At 42.8% G+C, this 27,678-nt stretch overlaps 1 protein-coding gene across 1 annotated transcript in view; it reads right to left on the bottom strand.

The window, feature by feature from the left end:
- The window catches only part of Babam2 (BRISC and BRCA1 A complex member 2), a 388,193-nt gene that overhangs the window by 150,698 nt on the left and 209,817 nt on the right, over positions 1-27,678 (bottom strand). The window contains exon 7 of the mRNA XM_057773524.1: positions 20,727-20,836. Within this exon, the coding sequence (XP_057629507.1) occupies positions 20,727-20,836 (110 nt within the window). The remainder of the gene's footprint in view (positions 1-20,726; positions 20,837-27,678) is intronic.

Below are 27,678 nucleotides of genomic sequence, written 5' to 3' on the forward strand. Positions count from 1 at the left end.
CTGGATTTCTTGGGACTACTGAATCCCAGGGAAAGTGTAGCCCAACTCCTTCCTAGGAGAATAATTCCCAGGATTCAAATCAAGGGCAGAACTGTAGAAAGGCTCCAGCTTGTGTGTCCTGGAGAAAATTAGGTAATAACTTCAAAATAAATGAGTAATGAGCAGACCTTAAGCCAAGAGTTCTCAATGTTTAGGGAACGTCCAACTCCCTCTGAAGTTTGTGAAAATGTCCATTTCTGAGGTCTCCTACCCCCGGTTTAATGTGCTGAGTCTGAAACGGTTCAGAGAAACTGCACTCTTAAGGAGTTCCCAAAGCTCTGATTCAACCCGTCCAATGTGTTGAAGAGGTCTCAAAGACAGGCACACCAGCTGGGATATATTAATTAGCTTTAACCATAGACTCGATTAAATAGCAACTCAAGAGGCTACAGTTTGGGACACCAATTCCCAAGTCTTGACCAACACCAAGTTGGCCTGAAGAAGCCGTTTCAGAAACGCTATGCCGCGGAGTCCACACGAACACGGACAGAATAAAGCAGGAGTCTTTCAGCCAGCACAGGTGGCTCCCAGGTTCCTCACTGTAGTTTCAAACACACCAACCAGCATCCCAGGAAACAGGCGTGACAAACAACGAACCAATAGAAGAATGCTCAATAAAAAAACCTTATGAGTGTGGGGGAGCATTTTGTGAATAGGCCTCTGTGAAGAGGAGTATCCAAGAAACGGGATCCAAAATCTCAACGAGTTTTTGCATTCTTAAATGCTAGAGTCACAGTAAAAGCTCCCCAGCTTCAAGTGAAATGCTGCCAGGTGTTAATGTCTCAGAGTGTTACCACTAAGAATAACACACAAAGCTGCTCAAGTGATTGCCGAAAGGTTTGATTGTGAAGACACATGGGGACAGGAGGGATGGGGCTGAATGAGAAGAGGATGGCTGTGCAGAACTCAACTGCTCTCCCACTCCCAGCCCCCAGCTAAATGAAAGACTGAGCTCCTGGCAAGGACTAACACATAAAAGTTACTGTAAAACTTTCTGCCAAAGCCTGGAGCAGACCGCGCCAAAAGATGTGAATCTGTTGTTGACTCGATGCCTGCCTGGGAGCTGGGGACCATCCTTTCAGACTGCTCAGAGGACACCTCTTCATGACGCCTCCCCTTCTGAGCTCTGCAAGGGAAATTTGCTGGCGATGACAACAGTGGTCTGGGCATTGTGGGATCACACCACTGTGCTCCGGTACCGACACTGCTCTTGGGGGAACACCTGAGTTCAGAGCTGGGGAGCAGCTCCAGCCATCCTTGGTTCACCCTAGCTCCTGGGCCACTCCCATTCTTCCCTGTGTCTTCGGTCACTCACCCTGGCACCTCCCTCCCATAAGTTCCCCTCCACATGCCCACCCCAAAGAAAGCTGAGAACCCAGGGGAGAGGAAGAAGTCCTTGAACTTGAGAGACCTCTTCCCCTCCTACAGAGGTAGGGGCAGGTAGTGGGGGCAGTGGGTTGGGGGAGTTTATCGAGACAGATAAAAGTTAGTGCTGAGGCCCCTGGGTAGAAATGAGTAGCTCCACCTGGGCAAATGCTTTGAATGTGGCAAAAGTGGTCCACAGCCCTACAGTGTGCCAGGGCATCCGGGTCTGTGGCCAAAGTCCTTAGGGATCACAGGGCTCTCCAGCCTAAAATGTTTAACCAGGTGGGTTCCTAAGTCTCAGACTGGCCTCCTGAACATGGGGAGGGTGCTATGTGCACTCCTAGAACATCTGTGTCTTGGGAAAATGTACCACACTGGGTGACTTATTTGTAGTGTTGTGAAGCCTGGTCACTACGCCATGCAAACAAACCTCTCCATTCTCTAGGGAGGGCTCAGTGCTCACAACAACCAACCCAACAACAAACAGTAAAAACCCCTGTGGAAAGTACAGCTACCAAAAGGGGGAAAGTCTGGTATCCCAAGAAGAGCCTGGCAACTCTCCTGTCCAAGAGAGGGTTTGAAGTCAACTTTCTTTTTGGGAAAAAAATCCAGAGACCGATTAGGCAACTAATGCAAATAAATTGTAGTCTGTCAAAAAAGGGACCAAACCCTGTTTCTAATTATCTTGCCCTAAATGATACTTGTTCTCATGTTCATTCTCAGTATTGGTAATTAGTTACAGCTCACTTTCAAAGAACTGCTGGGAAATGTGAGTGTGCAACATGCACACAAGCTCTGTTGGTCAGAACACGATCTTCAGAGGAAAGAGAAAGGAGCGGGCTCACTCCTAGACTGCCAGGAAAAAGAAACGGCAGCATCCTCCTCCGTCGCCATGTGCAAGCCGGTCCTTCTGTTTGTCACTGTGAGCTCTGAGAAGTACGGAGCTCATAGAATGTGAACCTTAGACACAGGGCAGGCTAGAGTCCAAAATCCCCTCTACTTTCCACATGCACTGTAATTCCCTTAGCTTGGCTGAACCACAGCCTCTTTGCTTGTAAAATACATAACGTCACCTACTTCAGACAGTTCTTCACAAGGATGAAATGAGGTCACATATGGTCACATCTAGGACAGTGTCTGGTTTACATGAACTCCTCAGAGAAATCTGTTCCCTTTGTCCCTCTTCTGCTGTTAATGTTTTAGACAAGTAAGCAGCCTCCCCTATATAATGGCAGATAATAGATGCTTTGGATGAAAAGATACTATATAAAACAAAATATGATTATTAACTATCAAGATGAATGCCCAAAGGCATCCATTCACTTTATAAAATATGTAAAGGTAGCAATTCACTAACAAATGGGCTACGGCAGGGGCTTGTTGTGAGGTGCCAATTTGCTGAGGAGAGAAACATGCTATGTGCCCACTGACAGAAACAGCCAGAGAAGAAAGGCGAGGTTTCTCTTAGATCACTGAGTTTAGAATCTAAAGAGAGACAACACCACCTACCAAGAAATAAGAAAACTAAGGGAAATGGCAGGGGACACGTATGCAGCAAGGGGTATGGACACAACAGGGGAAGTCTGACTCTAGAAGTTCCATGATCTCACTCCAGGTCTTCGGGGCTAGCTACAGGGATTGATCTTCACCCTGGGAGGCAGGGATGCCAAAGCCTACACTACCCAGGTTACAAAGGTAGAGAGTGAGTATGCATTTTGTAAACACAATACCAAGTACCACACAAAGGTAAAGTGAAATTATTGCCGCTAAGCTGCACACAGCTTGGAGGATATAGCAGGCTGAAATAAGGAAGTCCAGGGGTGACAAGACAGGAAGAGGCGAACCATGATCCAAGGAGAAACACAAGAGCTGAGAACCACACAGCGGGTGCTCAGCACATTGCTACATCCCAGCATGCCACAAGAACAGGCAGCCTCCAGAAAAAAGCATGCACAGCAAACATTCAAGAACTACACAGTTTCATTTCAAAACAAAACTCAGTAGAGCCACCACAAATGTGGTGTAGCCATCTCTGTTCCTCGTCTTCACAGTGATCCAATGAACCTGGTTCCTCGTCTTCCCTGTGAGAACAGCACATCCAGCACCAGGGAAATGCCTTGCTATCCGCCCCTGGGGACATTAGGTTCGCACAGACCAGAAAGAGTCAATCACTTTAATGCAGAGAAACTCAGAAAACAAAACACAAACAAAGACCACTTCATCTGTCCTAGACTTATTCCGGCACTGGTTTCCCTGGTTTTGAGAGGTGGGCAAGGACCACAAATCATAAAGGAGGAGGCTCTGTGCTTTGGTAAGAACTCAGCAGTGAGTGACAGCTTGACTGCTGATGGCCCTACATTTCTACTTCATACAGAGAGATCTGCCTCTGGTTTAGAGGTCTCTGGTTATACAGACTTGCACCGGGCAAACTGAGTCATCTATTCTGCTATAGCTGGCTCATTCCCTAACCAGATGAACCTTCTAGCTAGTAGCCACCAAGGAGAAAGCAAAAGGGATGGATTCTGTCTCTCAAAAGGTAATTAAGAAGGCACTATGGCTTGATGGACTCCTTCAGTGCATCCAGTTTCCTTGGTAACCTAACTATGTACTAAATGGTTTCCATGGCAAAACATGTTCCAGAGTCCAAACAAGCAACCTACACATACAATTTGGAATGTACCTTATTAGCAGAGGGGCTTTCTATACTTTAGGAAATTAGTAAGCTTAAAAACAAGTCTTGGAAAACAGATACCTCTAGGGAGTCTATTCAGAGACTGGGAATGGGAAAGCCAAGTCTAGAGTCTGTCAGGGCCAGCTCGTGATTTTGCTTCACACACAACCCTCCAATATGAAAGCTCACTTTGAGAGTAATGGGCCAGTCAACCAGAGGGAGATTAGAATATTTCTATGAACACCCAGAAACCTCTTCCATGAAGAGAAAGAAGCTTCTCAAACAAAAAGAGTGGCCAGTTTACCACCTAGAGCCCAAAGCAAAAGACGTTACCTTTTCCTCAAGTGAGGCAACAAGAGCGCTTCACGGACACCTAAGAATGCATGGGGACACTCAGCACGCAAGGGCCGGTGTGCAATGTCCTGCTCCACACAACACAGAACCACAAACCACAACGAGTACAGCATCCACGCTGAGGAAGGCAACACCCTGCTGAGAAAACTTCCCAATGGGACTAAATTTAAAAATTTAACGGGTTTCTTTTTACATGTATTTCTTAAAAAAAAAAAAGACAAGAAAAAAAACCCTAAATGTTGTTTTTAACCACTTTAATGAGAACATTTTTGTCATGAAGATGTAAACTTAAATAAGTAAATAACATAAAGAAAATTAAAAATGACTTGCCAAAGATGAAAACAACTTTCACTTCCAGCACGCTAGGCAGGCATTCTCAACACGAAGCTAGGCTTCCGGCACTAACAGCTCTCAACGACAGAATGGCATTCCCGAAGACTGCAGTGGGTAGAGGCTCTACGTTCATTTCCCGAAGACTGAGACCGTGGGTAAAAGGTAAACCGGGCTTTGTGCCTTGTTCATCTTCAAGATAAAATCTTTCAAAATAAGTTGCTGGAGAACCCTTCTGATAAAGCTATCAAAAGGGGCTTAAAAACATAAGCATGCAAAATGCTCTCTGATTAGCTCTATCCGTGAGAAACCAGAGAACTGCCTTGGGAAGAGCGAGCAATAAGGAAAGGTAACAAAAAGATGACAACTAAAATCGAGACATGCTTTCAAAGGACAGCAGATAGAGAGCAGTGGCCCTCCCTGCTGGGAGTCAGGGAGGAAGTGGGCAGACAGCCAGTGCACACACAGAGGCATGGATGATACTGGGGCCTGGAGTTGGGGGGAACTGGATACAGGATAACTGGAGGGTACTATGGGTGCAAGGCTGTCTTTAATGGAATCCCCGTGCATTGTGTAGGCGTGACTGTTTTTCCTTAGATGAAAAGTTCAGTGCAGGAGTGAAGGGTTTGTGAAAGCTTAGCACAGATAAAAACAGGTCCTGGGAGCTTCCTAAAGACTGGTGACAGTAGGCTGATACTCGGCTGAAGATGTTCCTGCCACTGCCCCAAACACTTTTTCCACCATCCTTATGAAAAGTGAATAATAGAGATATTGTTGATTGACAAGTAATACTGACATCCAGTATGTAGGGGCCAAGGATGCTGTTGAATGTCTGTCAATGAAGAGAAGAGACAAACCCTCCTCTTAAATAAGAATAGTGGTTCAGCCCATACCATCAATAGTGCAGAGGCTGAGAAACTTGGTAGACTGAAGTCCTGAGCAGTACTTTACACTTAACAAACATTCAGCAGCTCCACAAAAATGCCATGTATTATACGTACAACAGGGTTTCTATCAAACAGTATGGTAGTCACTGATGACTTGAAATGCATAGTAAATCAGATTCTTGTACTTCTTAAAAACTAACTTTATTTTTTAAATAGTATTTTTCCTTCTTTGAAGTCTCACACATTTCTACAATGAATATTGATCATGTCCCCCCTCCATATCCACCCACCCACTCTCCCTAGTGCATCCCATCTCCTTTCTCTCCCAACTTCATGTCTTCTTGTTTGTTCCCAACAAACTCATTACAATTTCACATTGTAAATGCCTAGATTCACCTCGGAAAACACTTAACTATTACCACTAAGGCCAAGGAGATCCCTTTGGTCCTTACCATCACCACTGCTAGAGTCAAAGTGCCCGGACTCCAGTGGTGCTGCCCACCACTTGCCAGACGCAGCTCAGAACTGCTATCAGGACTGAATTATTTGCCAAGCTCCATGGCTTCCAGACCAACATTAGAAGCTGAAGAACAGCTTTAAGAAGCAGCTTTCTAAACCTTTCAAACTTAATGGAAAACGGTCAAACTCATCAAAAGGGCACTTAAAGCATGAAGCAAAGGTACTCACTAGTGCTATGCAGTGCAGTGCGTGCATGCGTGCTCACACACACACACACACACACACAAATATCTATTCCTATTTCTCTGCGCAAATATAACATAGTTTTCATATTTAGCATTTTTAAAATTATACTGCCTTGGTAAATTTTTAGTATACCGTGTAATGCTGACTGAAGTCCTTGTGTATATATTTTATCTTTAAATGTATCTATTTTACACAATTGCAAGTTTATATCCTCCCCACTTCTGTGTCTTCTTGATCCTGGTTGTCACCACTCTACTTTCCTGAGCGCTCTATTTCTATAGATTCCACAAATAAGTGAGATTATGCAGTATTTTTCTTGTTTGTTTATGCAGTATTTTTTTGTTTTATGTGGCCTCTAAGTTTGTCTAAATTGTTGCAACATGACAAAATGATCTATGTTCTTAAGGCTGAATAATCTCTCTCTTTGTGTGTCTGTGGCATAGGGGAGGAGAAGCATATCACAGTTTATCTGTTAGTCTGCTGGCAGTCACCTAGGTCATTTACATTCTGAAACATTCCCAGCCAGTTTGGTTGTTTTCAGCATCTGTGTCCTTACAAGTTTAGTTCTTCTTTTACAGAAGAACTTGAAGGGCCAGTGAGACGGTCCAGTAGTAGAGACACTTCCTGCCAAACCTGACAGCCTGGGTTTGGTCCCTGAGATCTACATGGTGGAAGGAGAGAACCGAGTCTGTCCTCTGATCTCAACACCTGTGCTGTGGCACATATGTATGGACACCTGCATGAATGCGCACACACACACACACACACACACACACACACACACACACAACTTTAAAGAGCTGGCAAACATTAAGTCAATAGCTTCTGGGAAGTAACCTGGCAGAATAGCAACACTGAAGGGTGACCACCAGAATATCAGCATCTACATATACATACTCTGAGGGGTTTTCTTAAGTGTAGGAACAGAAAAATCTAAAATTTTAAATGGATTTGGTTTTAAGATGAAATGTTATCTGATGTAAGTATAAAGCTTTAGAAGCTTACAAAACATCGTCCCTTGGGTTTAAAACACATGAAATGGGTGATGCTAACTTTTGAGGGAACTGAAGTTAGGAAAGGGGGAAGAGCACGGAAGTTCCAGCAGCATGTGGGTCCTCAGAGCAACATGGCTGTAAAAATCTGCTCAGCAAAAACCTGGCACAAAACAGTCCAGCCTTACATCATACTTTTTAAAGATTGGGGTGGAGTAGGGAGGGGCAGAATTAAAAGGCTAGAGGGAAAAATTCTTTGCAGATAGAAAAAAAAAGACCTTGGTCTTCCTGTAGGGCAGGGAATTTGGACTGCTCTTCAGTAGCGAGAGGGAGGGGGAATGGACTGGGGGGAGGAGAAGAGGAGTGGGGTTAGGGGAGGGGAGAGGGGGGAGGGGGCAATGTGTGGGAGGAGGGGAGGGAAATGGGAAACGGGGAGCAGTTGGAAATTTTAATTAAAAAAGAATAAAAAAAAATATATAATAAAAAAAAAAAAAAAAAAGACTGTCGGTAAAATAATTTTTCCACTGATATATCTATCTCAAAGTTAATAGCGTGGGCCAGCTTCAACTGGGTGAAGTAGATCTTAAGCTTTTCCAAGGATATCCTCTATTTTGCTGAATGTCTATAAAAGCTAAAGTTCGCAGACAGAATCATTCGCTCCCTCTTAGGGCCCTGTTCCCTACACGTTGGCTCATCACTTGTTTTGTTTTAAATCAAAGGCCTTTCATTCACCAAGTCATTAAGTGCTGCTGGTAAAAGACAGTGTGTCTGAATTTTAATAAGTGTAGAAAACTCCAATATAATCATTAGCCCTTTATTATGGGAATCAAAATCAGACATACCAGGATCAAATTACATGCTCTCTAATAAAAGCCACACAGTAAAATCTGACAGCACTGATGTTAGACCTTTCCTCCTCTAACAACAGCACAAGGAGCCCCACTTCGCATCCAAATTTTACATAGTAGGAACCTTAGTCATTACCCACTTAGACCAAGCAGTGGTAATCAGGAACCAGGGCATTACTTAGGGCCTAAATAATTACCCTTTGAAAATATGCTGAGGATGATACAGTCAATGCACCTTTTAGGGAAGAGATGAACAACTTGAAAACCCACCTGACATATATTTCTATGTCTGTGGCCACATTCTATTCTAAAAACTATGTAGATGGCCCTCTCTTCATGCCTCTGTGTGTACACAGAAACCCATGGAGAGAAAATCATGGTGCCTCTAAGAGCCCAGTGCCTGGAGAAGAGAATGGGATGTGAGCCAGAAAGCGTCATGGAAGTCAGGGCCAAAACACAAGCACTCCCCAGTGCCGGGGCCTTGCTTCCTCTGAAGCACTTATTTCCATGTATGGTATGAACTATATTAGGTGTTTATATTGAGTGGGAAGGCGAGAAAGAGTGACAGACCTCTCATGTGAATCTGTCATCCCACTATGAGACACAACAATAGACAGAAAGAACTCCCTAACATAGCAATTATGTGAGCTGTTTTGAAGGAAGTTAAAATGTTCTTTTACTTAAGCAAACATTAATACATTTCAATAAAGGTTTCTTGGAAAGATGATCATTCATTATGTACCCTTTGCAACAAGTGTTCCAAATCTGTTTATTTTTAACACTCTGGGGCCAAAGAGCGGCAGAAGAGGTGTGTTCCTGTGCTGCACAGGAACTACCGTGTACGGACTGAACAAATGCTGTGTGGACACCGAATAAAGGCGACACACGCACACAGTAGTGGCTATAGTGGATGCTGGCAGCCAAACCTGGGCCTTCTGCAAAAGCAACAAGTATTCTTAAGTGCTAAGCCATCTCTCTAGCCTCTTGTCACCTAAAATTATACGGTGAAGCCCTTACTCCAATGTTAGAGTTTTAGGAGACTGGCTGCTTTGGAAGGTAAACAGTTTAGGTAAGGTCCTAAGTATACAGTCACTGTGTCGGGATGAGTATTCTTGTCCGAAAATGAAGACATGCTAGCACTTTTCTCTGTCATGTGAAGACATAGCCAGTAGGTGGTCTTTTGCCAGTTAGGAAGAAGGTTCATTACCAGACATCAGTCAGTCTTTTTTCCTTTCTTTTCTTTCTTTTAAAACTTTCCATTGATTCATTGTGGATTTCACATCGTGCATCCCAATCCCACACTCATCTCCCCATCCCCTTGCTTCTGCCCTCTGCCCTTGCAGCCTTCCCACAAAAACAAAATTTAAAAGTAAAACTAAAAAAACAAAACAAAACAGAACAAAACACAAGGATTGAGAGATCAAGATCAGCCCAAGCTACATGGTGAGACCCTAACATAAAACAAGAAATAAAAACCATCACAAATTTATAACTTATTAATATGAAATACTAAAATATTGCTTTCATTTCTAGGAGTTTGTGAAACATTTTAGCAATTGACTTTTACCAACAGTACAATGCTCTCTTTGCAGTGCATAATTCTGTGGGTTTTGACAAAGAGAATTGCATATCTACCCCAGCTGTGACACAGAATAACTCTATTGAGCCCTGAAATGTCCTACCTCTTTGTAGTTAAGCTCTCTTTCCGTCCTCACACTTAGCAAGGACTGAAATAACCTGCTCACTGCACTAATGACACAGCTTCATAATTTTAAGTCACCCATTTTATACATTGCTATCTACTTCTAGCATGTATCTGACCTAAAGATGAAAGGGGATGAGTAATTGAAAAACAGGACAGGCACAAGTAAAGGCTTAGTGGAGTCCAGACAAAGACAGCATGGAGAAAGGCAAGCTCACCCCAAGTGATGGACTGGATGTAAACAGGGGTGGAGGAGCTACCAGAGAGATGCAGGCAAAAGCACTGGGCTGGGCGTGGCTGACGAGGGATCACGTATGAGGAAAAATAACAAACTCTGTTTGACTAGAGAAAATGATGAAGCCAGGTTTGCATTTTTAAAGGGCCACTCTGTCTAGAATAGCAACTAGCCTGAAAATGCTAAGAAACCAGTCCCCAGTCTAAGGAGAGCACAGTGTTCTCCAAGGATAGTTTAATCCAAAGGCACAAGAAATGAAGGCAGGAAAGTCTGGATAGCCGTATGATTAGGGTAACACTTGAATGTTGTTCAGCACATCAACAGGCCAGCCAGCCAGTTGGTGGGAGGTGGGGACTGAAGAAGACACTGTGCAGACACATTTCTAGTGAGACAGCTAAGCAGGAAAACCTTTTAAAGCAACAGCTTCATTTCCCTCAAGTTAAGAGTACCCACCACTGGTCTGACCATTTCTGGCTCAGGTGTCTGAATACATGGTTCTCAGAGGGCTACGTGCAGGGTGGACACTGAAACTTCTCAGACATGATGATACAACATGTCCTAGACTGTTCAGCAAAGAGGAACAAAGGGTGATGGAGAGAAAGTGACAGGGATGGAGTTCTGCTTTAGGAACATGAATGTGGCAAAACTCAGCATCTGATGGTACCAGGGCTGGGACTGGGACTGGAGAGAGGGTGAGAAGATCGTGAGGGGGCAGCAAGGGAGCAAAATCAACCAGCAGTTGTTCAGATGGGAAACAATGGTAAGAGGAAGGTAAAAAAAAAAAAAATGTAGTAAGCCACTAATAAAAGCAAACACTGGAGAAGAGCAGAGCTAGGGGAATGTGGGGGATGGACAGTATTGATGATAATTTTCACTTAAAACAATCTACCTTGTTAAGTTTTTATTCTTACATTGTTTTCTATTTTATTAGCATATATTAATTGTGCAATATAATGGGTTTTGTTGTGACATTTCTATATACGTACATAATATACTTTGATCATGTTCACCTCCCCATAATTTGCATGTTAACGAGGTACATGAATTGGCTCCAGGAGAGTCTGTTATTCTCAAAACTATATTTAAACCTGTGTTTCCATACATTTTTTTCTAGAGTAAAGTCCTGGGCCTCATCAGATCTTCAAAGGAGTCTGTGGCAATCTGCTGTTCTTGCACCTGGGTCAACCCTTTGTGCATTTAGTCTTCAGTGCTTTGCAGCTGGGGTGTGGACTTCCTTAATTGATACTGTTGGAGAGTCATTCAGCCTTCCAACTAAGGGCTGGTATCAGTTCAGGAACATCTTAGGACATTTCTTCTTCCACACTCTAAGTTCTCTGGTTCTACCTATAAAACTGCCCAGGGTCTTTGTTAGCTATCACTACATATCTTGGACTCTCTGTTGAGAAGCAGTTTCCTACTTGTGAATATAACTGAACAGAGACTACATCAACCAGAAATGGCAGATGCACATAGCTTTGCTAGTGAAAAATAGTGTGAAATCTGAAACTCACAAATGTCTCATCTTCCCTGCAAGAAAAACACTGATGCAAATCCTTGAGATGCTCAGCAGAAGACACGAGGTTTAGCCTTTTGAATGAGGATGTGGTGTGTTTTCCATCAGGCTAGTCCTTATACAACAGAGAAATAAGGCACAGAGATACCGAGGGCAGAAAACTAACCCAATGCTGAATGTGCTAAGGAGATCTGAGTTATCACAGACTTGTACATATCTTACTTGTAAAGTCATACTTTCTGCCTAAAAGGAGCCTAAGTAAAACCTCTGAGCTAGCACTGACTTCTGAGGCTGGGGAGGTGGAAGCTGCACATCAGAAAGTTGCCAAACACATGACATTTAAGGGCTGATTGATCCTCTCCTCATAGAAGTCTGCTTGCGATGTTTCATAGCAAAGGCCGAGCTCTGATGCGCTGGGAGACATGGCCTAGACAAAGGGCCAAACTCACTAATGAAAACTAGCTGAACTTTCCAGAATTCCATTCTAAGTCACGAAGAACCCATCTGGCCATGCTCCCAGACCAGTAAAAGGAACATCTTAAGTCCCTAAAGGCTAAGGCAGCTCTTTCTACCAAAAGCACATACACATCTCCCCCTGACAGCTGGCTGCCTTAGCATACACTGGACTGTATATTTATCAAAGGAAAAAAAACCTCTCCAGGAGCACAATATTTATTATAGGATTATTTGAGTGACTCACATAAACACGAGTAGGGCTAAATTAAGTCATGTTTACTATACTATGCTATTGCTTAAATCCCAACCCAAAATTACCTCTAGTGATATGGGGCCTCTTTTTTCAAGACAATTGGCAAAAGATTGTGTTTTCAAAGACAAGAAATATGTATTTTTGCCAATTGATCTGCTTAGTCCCATATTTTCAAAGTTACCCATTGGGAAAAGGCCCTCACGGTCGTCACACCTGCTATCTCAACAAATAAAAGATCAGGGGTCAAGGTCATCCTTTACTACATAGTGAGTTCAAGACTACCTGGGATACACAAGGTCAGGTCTCAAAAAAAATTTTTTTGAACATCTAAAATGATATGTTCTACCCTGCCAGATATTAAATTCAGTAGAAAATTTGACTAAAATCACAATATAGTGAATTTTCTTATTGAATTAAAATTTATTTTATTTATCTGAATGTAGTATTTTTACATACAGGGTTAAGGTGAGACAGCTCTCCTATAAAGTAAAGTTCAGTCTCCCCGAAGCAGGGCCAAGCAACCTCCAAGGAAGCTATCGGCTGGCTACAGGGACGGGAATGAGAATGAAAACCAACTATGGAGCCCATTTGCCTTGCTAGGCAGAGAGATAATCAACTCCTGCCCTTCTGGAAAGTCACATTAATAGGTAGTGGGGCTAGGGTAAGGCCAGCTTAGCAGGAAATGGCTTGTCTTCCCCAGCTCTCAAATGACAGGAGTTTATAGTTTAATAAACCAATAGTCAGGAACACAGGAGGAAAAAGTGTAGTCTTACTAGAAGGCATGTGGTGGGTGGTAAAGAAAGTTCCATGGAGGAGATGACCACTAAGAAGACCTAAAACGATGGGCAGATCATTTGTATGTAGACCCTGTAGGAGGGGGACCAAATGTAATGTTCTGGTACAAGGAGCCAAAGTACAGATGTGGAAAAAACATAAAGCCTGTTGAAAAAAATGATAAAACATTTGACTAAATGGCAGGTTATGTGAACTGTCTGGATGGGGGTGGAAAGGTGAGTGGAACAGCCACACAGAATTCTTGAATCCCAGACTGCTAGCTGAATTGCTTGAGGAATGTTTGAGCAGAGCCACTGTGTGAGTGGGGCTTCAGACAGTGACAGTTCTGTGCCAAACAGAAATAAACTGAAAGTTAAAACCAGAAGTCAAACAGGACGAGAGTGAGACCAAGAGTCCATCAAGGGGCATGGCAGCAGAAGGGCAGAACCAGAAGAGGTGGGAGAGTGGATTCCAGCATCAGACCACTGGCCAGTTCACGCAGGGAGGGGGTGTGGTAGATGGATGCCTATAAGATGTGAACCTGAGCACCCAAGAGAACAGAGGCAGGTGAAGTGAAACAGGATAAAAAATCTCTGCCGTATAAAGACGATAAGCTTGGTTTTAGACATTCTACTAATTTAGACATCTGAGTTTGAGGTGACAATGGAATATGAACATGAATGTCCACCCAATGGCTAAAAAAGCAGTTTTTTAAGCTAGCCACAATATTAGAAATGAAGACCAGGGAGTCATCCACAAAGAAGGTCATGAAAATGATGTGGGGGCTGGGGAGAGGCCGGAGAGATGACTCAGCCTTAAGAGCACTGGTTGTTATTGCAGGGGTTTGGGTCCTAGCACCCATGTAATGGCTAACAGCTATCTGTAATCCAAATTCAAATGCAGAAGATACGACCTCCTCTTCTGGCATCTGAAGGCAGGGCACACATATGGTGCACAGACATACGTTCAAACAAAACACCCATACACATAAAATAAACATCTCAAAGAAAAATATTTAAGAAGAAAGAAAATGATCTAGGGGGCTGGTGAGACAGTTCAGCCAGTAGAGGTGCTTGTACACAGGCCTCAGAACCTGAGTTTGATCCTCAGACCATCTAAGGTGGCAGCAAGCGACCTGCTCCCTAGAGCTGCCCTCTGACTTCCATTTGCATGCTGTGGCATGCACACACTTGCATTAACGAACACATAAACACACTAAAAATAAAAAATAAAGAAATAATCAAGTGATAGAAACACAATTTAGTACAATTTAATGATCCAACAAATAAAACCATCAGTGGAGGAGACCAGGAAGGGTCTAAGAACACCAGGTCACAGGGGTCAGAAAGCTCTATAGAGAGCACATGCCAGGAACACCATCACGAGAAGGTAGAGTAAAATGGATAGCTACCTGAACATCTGAAAGTCCTAAACACATCCAATTGTCACTGTGTTGCTTATTTAATTTCTAGAGAAGTCATATGACATTAGAAAAGCTAGACCTTCAAAAGCTTTCCAGTGTTCCCTTCATCAGGCCGGATGGAAATGCAATCCCCTCTGAGCTCTTACAGTGTTGGTAAGTTTTCCAAGTTATCCCTACAACCCAAAAAGCACTAACAGCATCGGCCACAGGTTGAGCACTAGAGAAGGCCCTTTCCTATTGTCTCACTGGAGCAGGTACAATTACAACTGAGCTGTGCCCCTTTTCAGAAGAAGAAACACAGCTCAAAGTCACTTGAGCCATGCTGTCACACATAAGTGGAGGAACAGAGGGCTTCTAGTGCCAAGTCTCACTGTGTCTTCTTCACTAAGCACAAGTTGCAACCTGTGACTGTGTTCATGCCTCTTACTGTACTCTGAGCAAACTGGGGCACAGGGCCACATCACATTCATCTTGACAGCCTCTGGCACTCCAGCAATGGGCCGTGCACTTGGTCAGTTCCTGCAGGGTTGTTCCTACCGAGGAATGAGCACACGCATGTGTGCAGGCACACAGGTCTCACAATGGGTGGCCATTCATGAGCTGGTAAGTTCTGCGTAGTTATTTCCAAGGAGGACTGTAACTTGACAACAAAAAGTTCTAAAAACAAATTCTGTACTTGTGAAAGATGCCACCTGGGCTGCCTCAGGAGCTGACGTCCTCTTTTTTTTTTTTTCTCATTTTTTTTATTCTTTTTTAATTAAAATTTCCAACTGCTCCCCGTTTCCCATTTCCCTCCCCCTCCTCCCACATATTGCCCCCTCCCCCCGCTCCCCTCCCCCTATCCCCACTCCTCTTCTCCTCCCCCCAGTCCATTCCCCCTCCCTCTCGATACTGAAGAGCAGTCCAAATTCCCTGCCCTACAGGAAGACCAAGGTCCTCCCACTTCTATCTAGGTCCAGGAAGGTGAGCATCCAAACAGGCTACGCTCCCACAAAGCCAGTTCATGCATTAGGATCGAAACCTAGTGACGTCCTCTTTTTATGCACTGAGTGGGAACAACACTAGGAGTGACGAGCTGGTTTGCTTCAAACCCCTCCCATGCACGGGCTGGAGCCACACCTTTCAGAGATGAGCACTGTGCTGTCTCGGATGCCCAGTTCACTTTGCGTCCCACAGCGGGAACTGCCAATAGTCTGGGACCGAGGGAAGGTATGGCACATTTTTAGTGCCAGCTCTGATGATGTAACCTTAGCATTCACAGCTTTCCTGCTAGGAAAAAGCAAGGCAACTGGTTTAGAAATGATTTTTCCCTCTTCTAATATACAACCAGAATCTAATATTTTGCATTTCCAACCACTAGCTAATCCTCCTCCTCACTGTCCTCACCCTCGCCCTTCTTTAAGCGTAACTCACACTGGCTTCATTTGCTCAACGAGCAGAACTTAAAGTCTAAGTCAAAGGACTGGTTTTGATTCCTTAGAAAACAAATGTATATAGTACATAAAATGTGTTTATTTCATAAATGTCCCTCATGCATGAAGAACACAAAGTTCTTCTCAGAAGTGTTTATTCTTCAACCTATATGTATGCACAGTGGGAGGCTTGAAAACAATAGGCATCTCTGCATCACGAGGGCATGCAAGCCATGTGCAACAGGGCTGTACAGCACCAGGCAACTATTCCTGGGTCCTGGAAAAACACAAATATCAGAACATCATAAAATCATAATGCACTTGGGGGTTTTTGACCAATGTATCTGACAGATGTTCCTTTTCATGGGGATTGTCTAATTTGGAGACATTTGGTAGTCATATTGTTAAACTCTTTAGAGTATAACAAATTGATCCCTTTCCTTCATGTGATGACAACATCCTAAGTAGTATTTTTCTATTTCTATTTCTGGGACTAGTTAATATCTTTGCCTACTGCACAGACAAGCTGGGGCAGAGTGATAATAGCCAGACAGGCCTGGAATTTCCCTTTGCCCATGTGCTGGGAGGTGGAGAAGCTAGACTTCTTTTGACCATTTTTAAATAATGTGTAACAGGCTCTTGGTCTCCCAGAGCTTCTGCCTGTAAGATATTCTGCATGGAGCTTGGAACTTCTCAGAAAGCACCACAGCAGAAACTGAAAGAACAGATTCTCGGCAAAGGCTCCAGCCAGGCAAGTCTAGTTAGGGATGCCCTTCCCATAGCTGAGAGTTGGCTGGGTAACAAAACATAGGTAGCAAATGAAAGCTTAACACAATGTTCAAGATAATACTAATCCCCTTCACTCGGTTCTGAAAACTTATCCCATGGCCATCGCCTTCCTGAAATGATATTATTTCTCTTTTATGCTCTGAACTCTGCAGGAATTACCTAGATACAACAGTCCCCTTTATCCATGAAGAATACACTCCAGGACCCTTAGCACCTTAAACCACAGACAAATAGCACAGAAAAATTGTGACTGAATCACAAATACCCTAGGTTTTGCTATATACATGCTGAACTACGACAAAGTGCGACATTAACAATAACCACAATGAAACAGAACAATAACAACGTCTACGGTCTAGCGTGCAAGACAAAACTAGCACGGTTTCTCCTCCACAGTTTCATGGAACAAGATCTTACTGCAGAACGAGCGAACCGAACGGCGTTACACTCATAGAGATCCTCCTCCTGCCTCTGCCTCCCAAGCGCTGGGATGTAAACACATGAGCACCATGCCTAGCTACGGTGCCCAGCTCCCATGCCCAGCCCAAGCTGAAAACTTTCACCTTTCCACTTTAAGTGAAATCACCTTAAGCAAGCCAGGGCTTCTCACTGGCATGCCGAATTACCAGCATCAGTATTCTTACACTTCGGGATATTATGAAGGAAAACAGGGTTTCTGAACACAGCCACTGTGAAGCCATGACAGCTAACCTGATAAGATATCTATGTACAGCATGGAAAAGCTGGACAAACAGGTGACTGCAATCCTAGGCAAGATGGAGCAGGATAACACAAGACTACATAAAGCTTCTTAATATGATGCACAAGTTAAAACTTATGAATTGTTTATTTCTAAACAATTCCACTTAATATTTTCAGACTTCAATAGGTTGTGGATAACTGGAATCCCAAGAACACGCAACCACAGATAAGAGGTTAGGGCACTACTGAAATCAGTTTAGCAAGTGTGTAAGCCCTCACAGAACCACACCTAAAGTTCTCTTCATTGTAACACTTCTCTAAAATCTCATGCTGAAAACTTCTACTTGAAGATATAGGAATGTCTGGCTGTTTGCTTTAGTATTAGAAATATATATATGCATATGTATATATATATATATATACACACACACACACTTACATTAGGTTAAAGCTTTCAGTATAACCATTTCAATTTGGGGGTGAGAATTACATACTAACTTATAAGACTGTCAAAATTAAGCCATTGTTGTGCAAGACACTTTGGGATGGTGCACATATTCATCAATCTGAGGGGCATGCAGCTCAGCAAAGGATTAAGGAAATGCCTATCACATGTAGGCAGATGGTAAGATGAAGACAAATTTCACATGGTAGGGGAGGGTAGAGCACTCAGAGGCAGCACTGGTAGTGAGGACATTTGAGCAAAGTCATAGAATGTGTGCATTTTCCCAGGATGGGGAGACTACTACACTGTGAACAAGAGGAACAGTTTTAGACACTGAAGACATAGTAGCAAGAGTGATGAACTGAGAACATTTCAGCTGAAAAGACAGACTAGGTGAGGGGAACAACAAAGAGGTGGTGAGAAAGATTGCTATCACTAGTCCTCTGCATAAGGAGAGTTGGGGTTCTCTTTGTTTTTCAGTTGAGCATCTCTATATAGCCCTGGCTGTCCTGGAACTAGCTCTAGTAGACCAGGCTGGCCTCAAACTCACAGAGATCCGCCTGCCTCTGCCTCCACAGTGCTGGGATTAAAGTTGTGTGCCACCACATCCAGCCTAAGCTCTGGGTTTTAGAAATAAAAAAGGTGACTTAAAATATACCTTTCCTTACTCAATTGTTTTACCACATCTTAGGTTTTTAGAATAAGGATATTTTATTGCAAACTAGGCAGTCATTGCAAAGAAATAACCTGGCTTCCATTCAGGAGAACAACAAAAATATTTCTAGGCTTTAGTGGCACAGGCTGGCAATCCCAGCAGCTCAGGAGCAGGAGGAGGATTTCCAAGTCCGAGGCCAGCTTGGGGAACTTGGTAAGAAACAATTTCTAACTCAACAATAAACACTAGATTGGAGATACAGCTCAACAGAAGAGCCCTTGCACAACGTGTGTGAGCCCCTACATTCTACCCCCATTGCCACCAAACAGCATTCTTCCGAGAAGGCAATGACCCGCTTATGGTAAACTAACATACTCATTTCTCAGACATCTTGGGATGGTTTTCTCTCCCTTTCTCATCACCAGAACATCTGAATTTAACTCATTAAGTTCATACTGAGTGTCCATGACCAGTGCGTGCTCACGTCATGCCAGCCTTTCCAATTCTCCTCCCACTCCCTGTCACTTACCCACCCACTCATTCATCTGCCATGAGCGCTCATGGAAAATGGCAGCACTAATAGCTACTATCTGGGGAGGATTGTCCCTGTACCAGGCTCTGCACCTAATGCGCTACGAACAGTACTTAATATGAGTCTAAAAATAACATCATTAAATAAGCACCAGTATTTCTATTTCATGAAACAATAAGATCCGAGGCATTAATACTTCACTAGTTGCTAAGGGACAAAACCTGGGTGTATGCAGCTCTGTTTGACTCCAGAACCTCTTTCTCTTTTACTGCATTGTTGCCTCTGGCTTATATGGCCTTTGATTAACATGGGTCAGTATTTTAAGTTAAAAATTCATGCACTGGGCAGGGCAAAATACAGTCTTGCTACTGTAAAACACCTCACTCTAGCTGCTATTGGAGATATATAAATAAACGAGAGAATGCCTGTACATTACAGACTTTCACAATCTCCCACATTTGGGTAGAAGCAGCTGCATCCTATCAGTTTGTAAGATGGGGTGTCCATGACTCACAACTTATAGCAGCTGAGGTCAGAGGGCATGAAGACGGCTCAGTATATTAATGTCAGATGACAAGCACATCTAGTCTCAGACAGAAATCTGCCAACTCTGACTAAATGACCTACAGGGAACTCTAATAATGCATTTCAGTCAGAACCTGTAAAAAATTCTCTGTTGATGAAAAATGTGTCTTGTCAGAAGTTCCCAACCAAATCTGTTTATGATCCATTTTTAATGAACCTCAGCATCCTTTGAAGTGGAATAAATTACTAAAGCATTTAGCCAACAATAAGCACATTGTGAAGGGAGTCTTTATAAAACTCATTACTAGTGAGAAAAGTTACTTGGTTAGACACAAGCATGATAGCAAGCTGTTTGGACTACGTGACTGGGCAGCGCATAAAACCATACAGAGCTATTTAAACAAAGAAAGACCTCAAACATCATCATTTTAAAATATCTACTTTTAATATTACCTTTATCAGTTCCTGATTAACTTCTTGCTTAATATCCTAAAGAAACTGGTTATACTTTCACAAATAACTCTGACAGTTTCAAATATATAAGTTAGGTCAGATATTATTCAGCAGTCCTCCTCAGGCTATAGCTACTGCTTCCCCCTGGGGACACCCCAAGACAGTAGCAATTTGGACTTGGTGTACCTATAATTCTCTCAAGGATTCAGAGGCGCAATATAGAGACTATAAATTACATTAATAAGATTCACTAAAAGATTAACCTTGCAAATACTATCTGCATGTAGTGCTACCAATGCTTTCAACCCAGAGCTGGAGAGCCAGCTTAGCAGTTGAGCATTGGCTACTCCCGCAGAGGGCCTGGTTCAAATCCCAGTACCCACATGGCACAGCTTATAACGGCCTGTAACTCCAGCTCCAGAGGACCTGATGCCCTCTTCTGGCCTCTGTTTATACGTCCATTCAAGTGCTGCACTTACACTCAGGTATGTGGACTTGTGTCCACACAAAAGAAAAACATCTTTTAAAAAGTCCCCAGATAAACAAATTTCTGAGAAAGGAAAACGTAAAAAAAAAAAATTAAGAGTTCACACTTCATAAAAGCGAGACAGATGGCTTACTAAATAGAAGCATCTGGCTCATCAGGTCAATGACACTGACACTTACTGCTCAATTCGGGGTGACAAGTACAACTTGGGGTACACTTGGGTGGCTTCAGTATCCTCAAAACTGACAGAAAGGAGGGCCACATCTTCTCCAGGGTCTTCATTTACATCCTTAGAAAGGAAGTGAAAAACAATATGAGAACCTGTTCTAGGAACACTTTTGGTTTTTTGAGACAGGGTCCCATTATGTAGCCCAGCCTGGCCTCAAATTCAAGATCTCCCTGCCTCCCAGAAGTCAAGTCTACAGCCTATATCATCATGCCCAGCTTACTCTAGGATCTTCTCAGTGATGAGCTCACAGCCTACTGGCATGAAACCATGGTCGTGAGTTGTCTTCATTCAACGGTCCAGCATACCCTTGCCTCACTCTTCAAGGTTGGTGCCTGTTAAACTTCTTGACCAAACCTACCACAATAAAGCACACAGTCCCCAACTATTTCACTTGTTTCCATGTAGGAAGCAGGGGAACGAATGTGATGGTAGCAGATTAGACAGAAGCAGAGTTAACACATCCAATACACATATTTCTAAAAACATAATTTATATCTTAGAACACCAGCAAAATATTAAAATAACCTCATTATACCTACCTTTGTAATATGCTATACGTTATTTCAATAGCAAGAATCCAGAGGAAGTATATTTCTGTGAAATAGAAAATACACCAGCCACTACATAAACAAAAGGCTGGGTGGGGCAGGTGCACATGCACTTTAACAAAGTAAGGGTGGATGATTTACTTGGGAACCGCAACATACACTTATCATGTATGTCCCGTTATGAAGTGTTTTAAGACAAACTCCCTATTAATCCAATGATTACAATTGCTGGTCAGAAGACACCTGGAGGTTAGTGGTTAACTGAATTGATAAGTATTGAACATCGGACTCACAACTGAATAGCAGAACTAATTTGATGAAGTTTTGATGATGCACAGATGAAGTGGACTGAATCAAAATTGGGAACTTTTTTTTTTTTTTACTTATTTATTTATTTTTATTCTTTTTTTAATTAAAATTTCCACCTGCTCCCCATTTCCCATTTCCCTCCCCTCCTCCCAAATATTGCCCTCCCCCCACTTCCCTCCCCCTATCCCCACTCCTCTTCTCCTCCCCCCACTCCATTCCCCCTCCCTCTCGATACTGAAGAGCAGTCCAAATTCCCTGCCCTGCGGGAAGACCAAGGTCCTTCTATCTACGTCCAGAAAGGTGAGCGTCCAAACAGGCTAAGCTCCCACAAAGCCAGTTCATGTATTAGGATCGAAACCTAGTGCCATTGTCCTTGGCTTCTCATCAGTCTTCATTGACCGCCATGCTCAGAGAGTCCGGAATCAACCCATGCTTATTCAGTCCCAGACCAGCTGGCCTTGGTGGGCTCCCAATAAATCAGTTCCACTGTCACAGTGGGTGGGTGCATCCCTCGTGGTCCTGATTTTTTGCTCATGTTCTCCCTCCTTCTGCTCCTCATTTGGACTTTAAGAATGGGATGAGAAATATGAGAAGGGGAGGATGGGAGGAGCTCGGAGGATTGGGATGGTTGGGATATAGGAAGGATGGATACGGGAGCAGCGAAGTATATATCCTATCTAAGGGAGCCATCTTAGGGTTGGCAAGAGACTTGACTCTTGAGGGGTTCGCAGGTGTCCAGGAATATGTCCCCAGCTGGTACCTTGGGCAACTAAGGAGAGGGAACCTGAAATGACCCTATCCTATACTGATGAATATCTTGCATATCACCTTAGAACCTTCATCTGGCGATGGATCGAGGTAGAGACAGAGCCTCAATTTGGAGCAACGGTCTGAGCTCTTAAAATTGGGAACTTTTAACTATGTGCCAAGTACCAAACTGTCTGTCAGAGATCTGATGCTGCTGAATCAGAGTAACTCTAAAGCATATCAACTTTGATATACCACATTTCCACAACCCCTAGTAACCTGGCACTGTCACCAAGTCAAGTACAAAGCCTAAAACACTAGAACTGGATGTCATTCTCAGGTTAGGGATGGTAAAAACTGACCTGTAATTTTCAATCAGTTTGCAGGTCCTGGGGGCAGGAGGTTCAGCCAAAAAAGGAAAGGGTCCCAGCCTAGGCCTGATCTGTGTGTGAGCATTGAGAGCTTTAGACAGAGGCCTCCATCTGCCCAAGTCCCACTCTTTCCCGCATCTTGGGAAGCTGGTCAACACACATACTGCTCAGCGTGGACATCTTCAGTATCCTTCCCTAGTTTCTTACTGTGCATGTGTGACACGTATACACAGAGACAAGGATCGTCAAGTCTCTCACATATTTTAAAAATACAAATTAGAAGGAAATAAGAAGCAAGGGTTATTTAGGAATATGTCGGTTCCACTTGCTGCAGCCATCTCCATGGCTGAGCTTTCCGCTGCCTAGGCCTTGGCCCCATGTCTACATCTCCCTGCTACAGAATTTGTTCACCAGCCTAGAGCACAGTGGACACACTGGAGGGTCCTGGCTGCCTGCATGAGATGAGCGGCTACATTGAGAAGCACAGCAACCACAGAAAGCTGAGAAACACCAAAGAACAACCCACACCCATGTCTCGCTTCTGTCTTAAAGCTGCTCAAAGGGCCAGTCTTTTGCTTCCAAGGTTAGGATGGGGGCTATACAAGAATGTCGCAAATTCCAAATAAGGGTGGACAAGATCAGGTCAAGATGGCAGAGATGTAATTTGAAGTGAACCATCCCCGCACTCTGACTCTGCCTCACAGAGGCAGAAACCTTACTCTCCGACAGCAGCTACAGCAGGAGCTCCACCATAAGCAGGAAGCAAGCCCGCACAGTTCCCACTGGGTTCAAACACTGAAGATATAACTGGAGCTGGAGAGTGCATGGCTCAGCGTCTGTGCCCACAGGCCCCATGGAGCATTTGTAGTATGTGGAAACCAGAAGACCAACTGTAAAACGGATGCCTTAATGGGCCCAGACCTTTCTGCTGAGTCAATGGCCTGCTCTGGATGAAACACAGAAACTAGAAGAAAGGAGGAGATTCGTGCTGGGCTCTACATAGGCTCAATGTAACAAACTGAGGGAGGCACAAAAATCTTGACCAAAGGAAAAAGTTTCTGAACAGGCAATAAGCAAAGTTTAATTCAAAGTCAAATGTAAAGTTCATCCAAGGTGTTTTGAGCAGAGTTTGTCCACGAGGCATGTGCGACCTCATGTCCTGGTCCTAACATACAACTTGTACACTTTGTACTGTGTATCCCCCATCATACCATACATACCAGGAATATGTCCTGAAACAGCTGAGCTCAGACTTGAGACACTGTATGTCATGAGCTATAGTGGTTTTATACAAACACAATGACCTAATTACAAAAACAAAAACTATTTTTCTACAACATTCCTCAGCAAGTACCAAATCAGTGTATTTTGGGATTCTACTAAGTTATAATATCTGATTTTAAGAACTATTGTTTTAATTGCTGACTTGAGTTTCAGTTTTTAAAAAAGTCTCAATTAATTCTGGTTTGGGTTTAGGACAGAATTTTCAACAATTCTCAATTGACCCTAACCATGTCTCTGCTATTTTGTGCCTTGTATTATACAAAAGAGTATCCGTAACATTGAAGGTGACAAGATCAAAATGTTCATCAATTCAAATATTCACCCAAGACTTATGTCTTTATGTAAAAATAAACAAATGCACCAACTCACCAGTATGTAAATTTGCTTTTGATTTAAGTACACTGTAAAATTACGTGTCTACCAAAATTTTTCTTTGAAACATATTTTCTTAAGATATTTATCAACAAACGTTTGACATGTATACATATTTTATATAGCTTTATAAACAGGGTTGTATGAGAAGTTATCAGGTTAAAAAGGAGCCTAGAGTGGAAAGAGTTAAAAAAAAAAAAGCCCTGTCCTGGATCACTGGCATAACCTAGGACTGTGTTGGTCAATGTATGGACTTCCCAGGACACCTACTTACAGTGAGAGCCTGCCTCCAGCTCGTCTGCTCTCTGGCAGCTCGCCACAGGGACGGCCGCTGGCCTCCAAGGGATTTTCTCTCTTTTTCTTCCTTTTTTAATTCTAAAAAACATGACTCTGATTTTCTGTCTCATGCTTTTGGCTCTTCCATTTTCATCTTTCTCTTTTTAAGTTCTTAAATTGTTTTTTGTTTGTTTGGTTCATTGGTTTTACACTACAAAAATTAGTCTTTTTTCTTTAAACAAGCCCAACCATATAGGAATTTATTTTAAAATTAGTTCTTCCATTGCTGCCTGCCACTTATTTTTCTTTTTTTTTTTTTTTTTTTTTTTTTGGTTTTTCGAGACAGGGTTTCTCTGTGGTTTTGGAGCCTGTCCTGGAACTAGCTCTTGTAGACCAGGCTGGTCTCGAACTCACAGAGATCCGCCTGCCTCTGCCTCCCAAGTGCTGGGATTAAAGGCGTGCGCCACCACCGCCCGGCCTGCCACTTATTTTTCAAAGTAATCAATATTAACAGTGTTACCTCGGTCAGCTTTCCTAGCATTTAAACACACACACACACACCTCTTTAACCTCCTATTTGTTTTCCCGAATGGGATCCTATTATAGACATCACTCTACTAATTGCTTTTTTCACAGTAGCATACTATCTGCCAGCATGCATATGTCTTCTTGTTAACCATTTCCCTAGGAACAGAACTTCATGTTGCTTGCAATTCTTAGCCACTTGATAATGCATTGATGTATCTTGCATATGTGTATATAGTCATTAGTAGTAATATGCCTATTTCTTAATAGGTAACTGAAACTAAGTTTAAAGGTCACAAATACCTTATATTTCAGTAGAATTTATATTGGATTAGATTTGGATTGTTTTAACTGAACAATTTCCAGAAACGCAGATTTGGGCCAATGCATATGGACAACAGTGTGCAAGAGCCTGTTGCTTCCCTGTGCAGTGGTAACATGCTAACACTGCCATCACTCTCTCATTCTTTTTAAATTAGTATTGGCAGTTTGACAGCAGAGACAGTATCCCAGTTCAGATTCAGTGTTGAGCTGAAGCAACTTTTCACTTGTTTCTTGGACACCCACATTTCTTCTGTATAACGAGAAGTCCATTGTTGGCCTGTCTTTAAGGCATTCAGATCTTTAGCGTTGGCTAATAATTTTATTAGCCTTCTTCTACAACATGTGTTATATATATTTTCTCTTATTCTAGCTTTAGGTATTTTTGAGGCTCTTCTAACATCACAAAAAATTCAGATATTTTTACAAATGAAATTAAGTCTAGTCAATAACATGACATTAATATTGCTTTAGTTTTTCATTTAATGCTATATTTTCAGGAAAATATAGAATATATTTTATGCCTCATGACATGAAGAAGCATGACTTTCTGCTTGTATGCTCGCTTGCTTTATTCAAACGAGGGGAGGGAGGAGGGAGAGGATGCAGTGAGAAGAACCAGGCCGACCAGTGCTTGGCAGTACAAACCCCATGTTGGCTGACTGAACAAGTCAAAAGACTAACAAATATGAATTCTTGCCTTTTGTTCTCTGCATCTAATGATAACTTTTGGAACCGCTTTCTGCAGGTGCTATCAGCAGTGAAGTCTGGAGACAAAGTGCTGACCCTTGTCCCTCCCCTGACAACAAAGTTTTATAGGGATTGATGGTTTTAACTGCAGAGCCCAGAATGAGAGTCTAAACTTTTTTATGTATCCTTGTTCTTTTATATAATGTAAAATATTCAACATGGAATCCTCTTTTCTATAAAATGAGGAATGAAACTGAGAAAAAATACTTAGGATATTCAACACTCAGAATCCACCTAATTATGTGACTCTAACACTTAAAGAATATCCAAGATCAAAGAAATGCCATCTACACAGCTTCAGCCTGTGATCCAAGGGTAGAGGGGTCATCATGTTTAGAGTGGCAGACATGAGGAAGGTAAAGAAAAGAAACCACACTGACTGCCAGTGTCAGCCTTGGGGTTCCACTGTGACACGTCAAAGTTGGAAGCTATGATCCAGGTCACAAACCCTGCAAAAACACACTACAAAAAAAAAAAAAAAAAAAAAAAATCCCAGGGGCCACTGAGGTCCTTTATCACTGGCAGCTTCATTCCATATGCCTATGGATAATTTCTAATTATTTCTCTTACCATCTTTTAAATTTTTCTCTTCATCATCATTCAAATAAAGAAAACAAATGCTTGAAGACAGTTCTTCAAAAGGATGGCTCTGGTTTCCATGGTCAACCCTTACATCTGATGGTCTGCAGAAAAGGTGCCTGAGCCACGGGTCCGGTTGTTTTTAATCTGTCTTCTGAGCTACTGCAGTGCTTTGTTCCTCTTGGTAAGACACCCGGATTTTCCTTGAGTTGATATCTGACTCCTAATGGATAGCTGGGTTTGGTTTGGGGTGCTTAAATAAGCCCAAAGAGTTCCAAAAATACAAATCCACACAGTGCTGTTTCCAGTTTCTGCAATTCGAACAGGCTCGTACATGTGTTCCCTCCCATCTGGGAAATTAGAAAAGAGGCTCTTGTACCGTCGTTCTTAGAAGCTAGCATTACAGATGATTATTGTAACCACTAATGGCAGCATTTGGAAAACAGGGGGTGGTTAAAACGTAGTAAGGGACATTTTAAAATGAACAAGTATACATTTTCAGGGCTTCTATCTGCACCATTTGAAACTGCCACAGGCTAAAACAGGAGGAAAAGACGCCAAATCTGCTAAAACTACAGAATGTTGCCTTCTTCCTCCACAAAAGTGTGTCAGGCACTCACACATACATGGCAAGGTAATGATAGCTATGATAGTCTGCTGAGACCCCAAAGCAATTCTGGGTCAGCCTGTGGCTATGACAGAAAGGAGTTTGTGATATTCACACTAAATATTCAGAACAGGTGAGTTCTTGAGCGTCGAAAAGCTTCAGCATCCCAGCTGTGGAACATATTGAAACCCAGAATGATGAATACAGGGATAA

This window comes from Chionomys nivalis, chromosome 1 (genome assembly GCF_950005125.1).
Source record: "Chionomys nivalis chromosome 1, mChiNiv1.1, whole genome shotgun sequence".
Lineage (NCBI taxonomy): Eukaryota > Metazoa > Chordata > Mammalia > Rodentia > Cricetidae > Chionomys > Chionomys nivalis.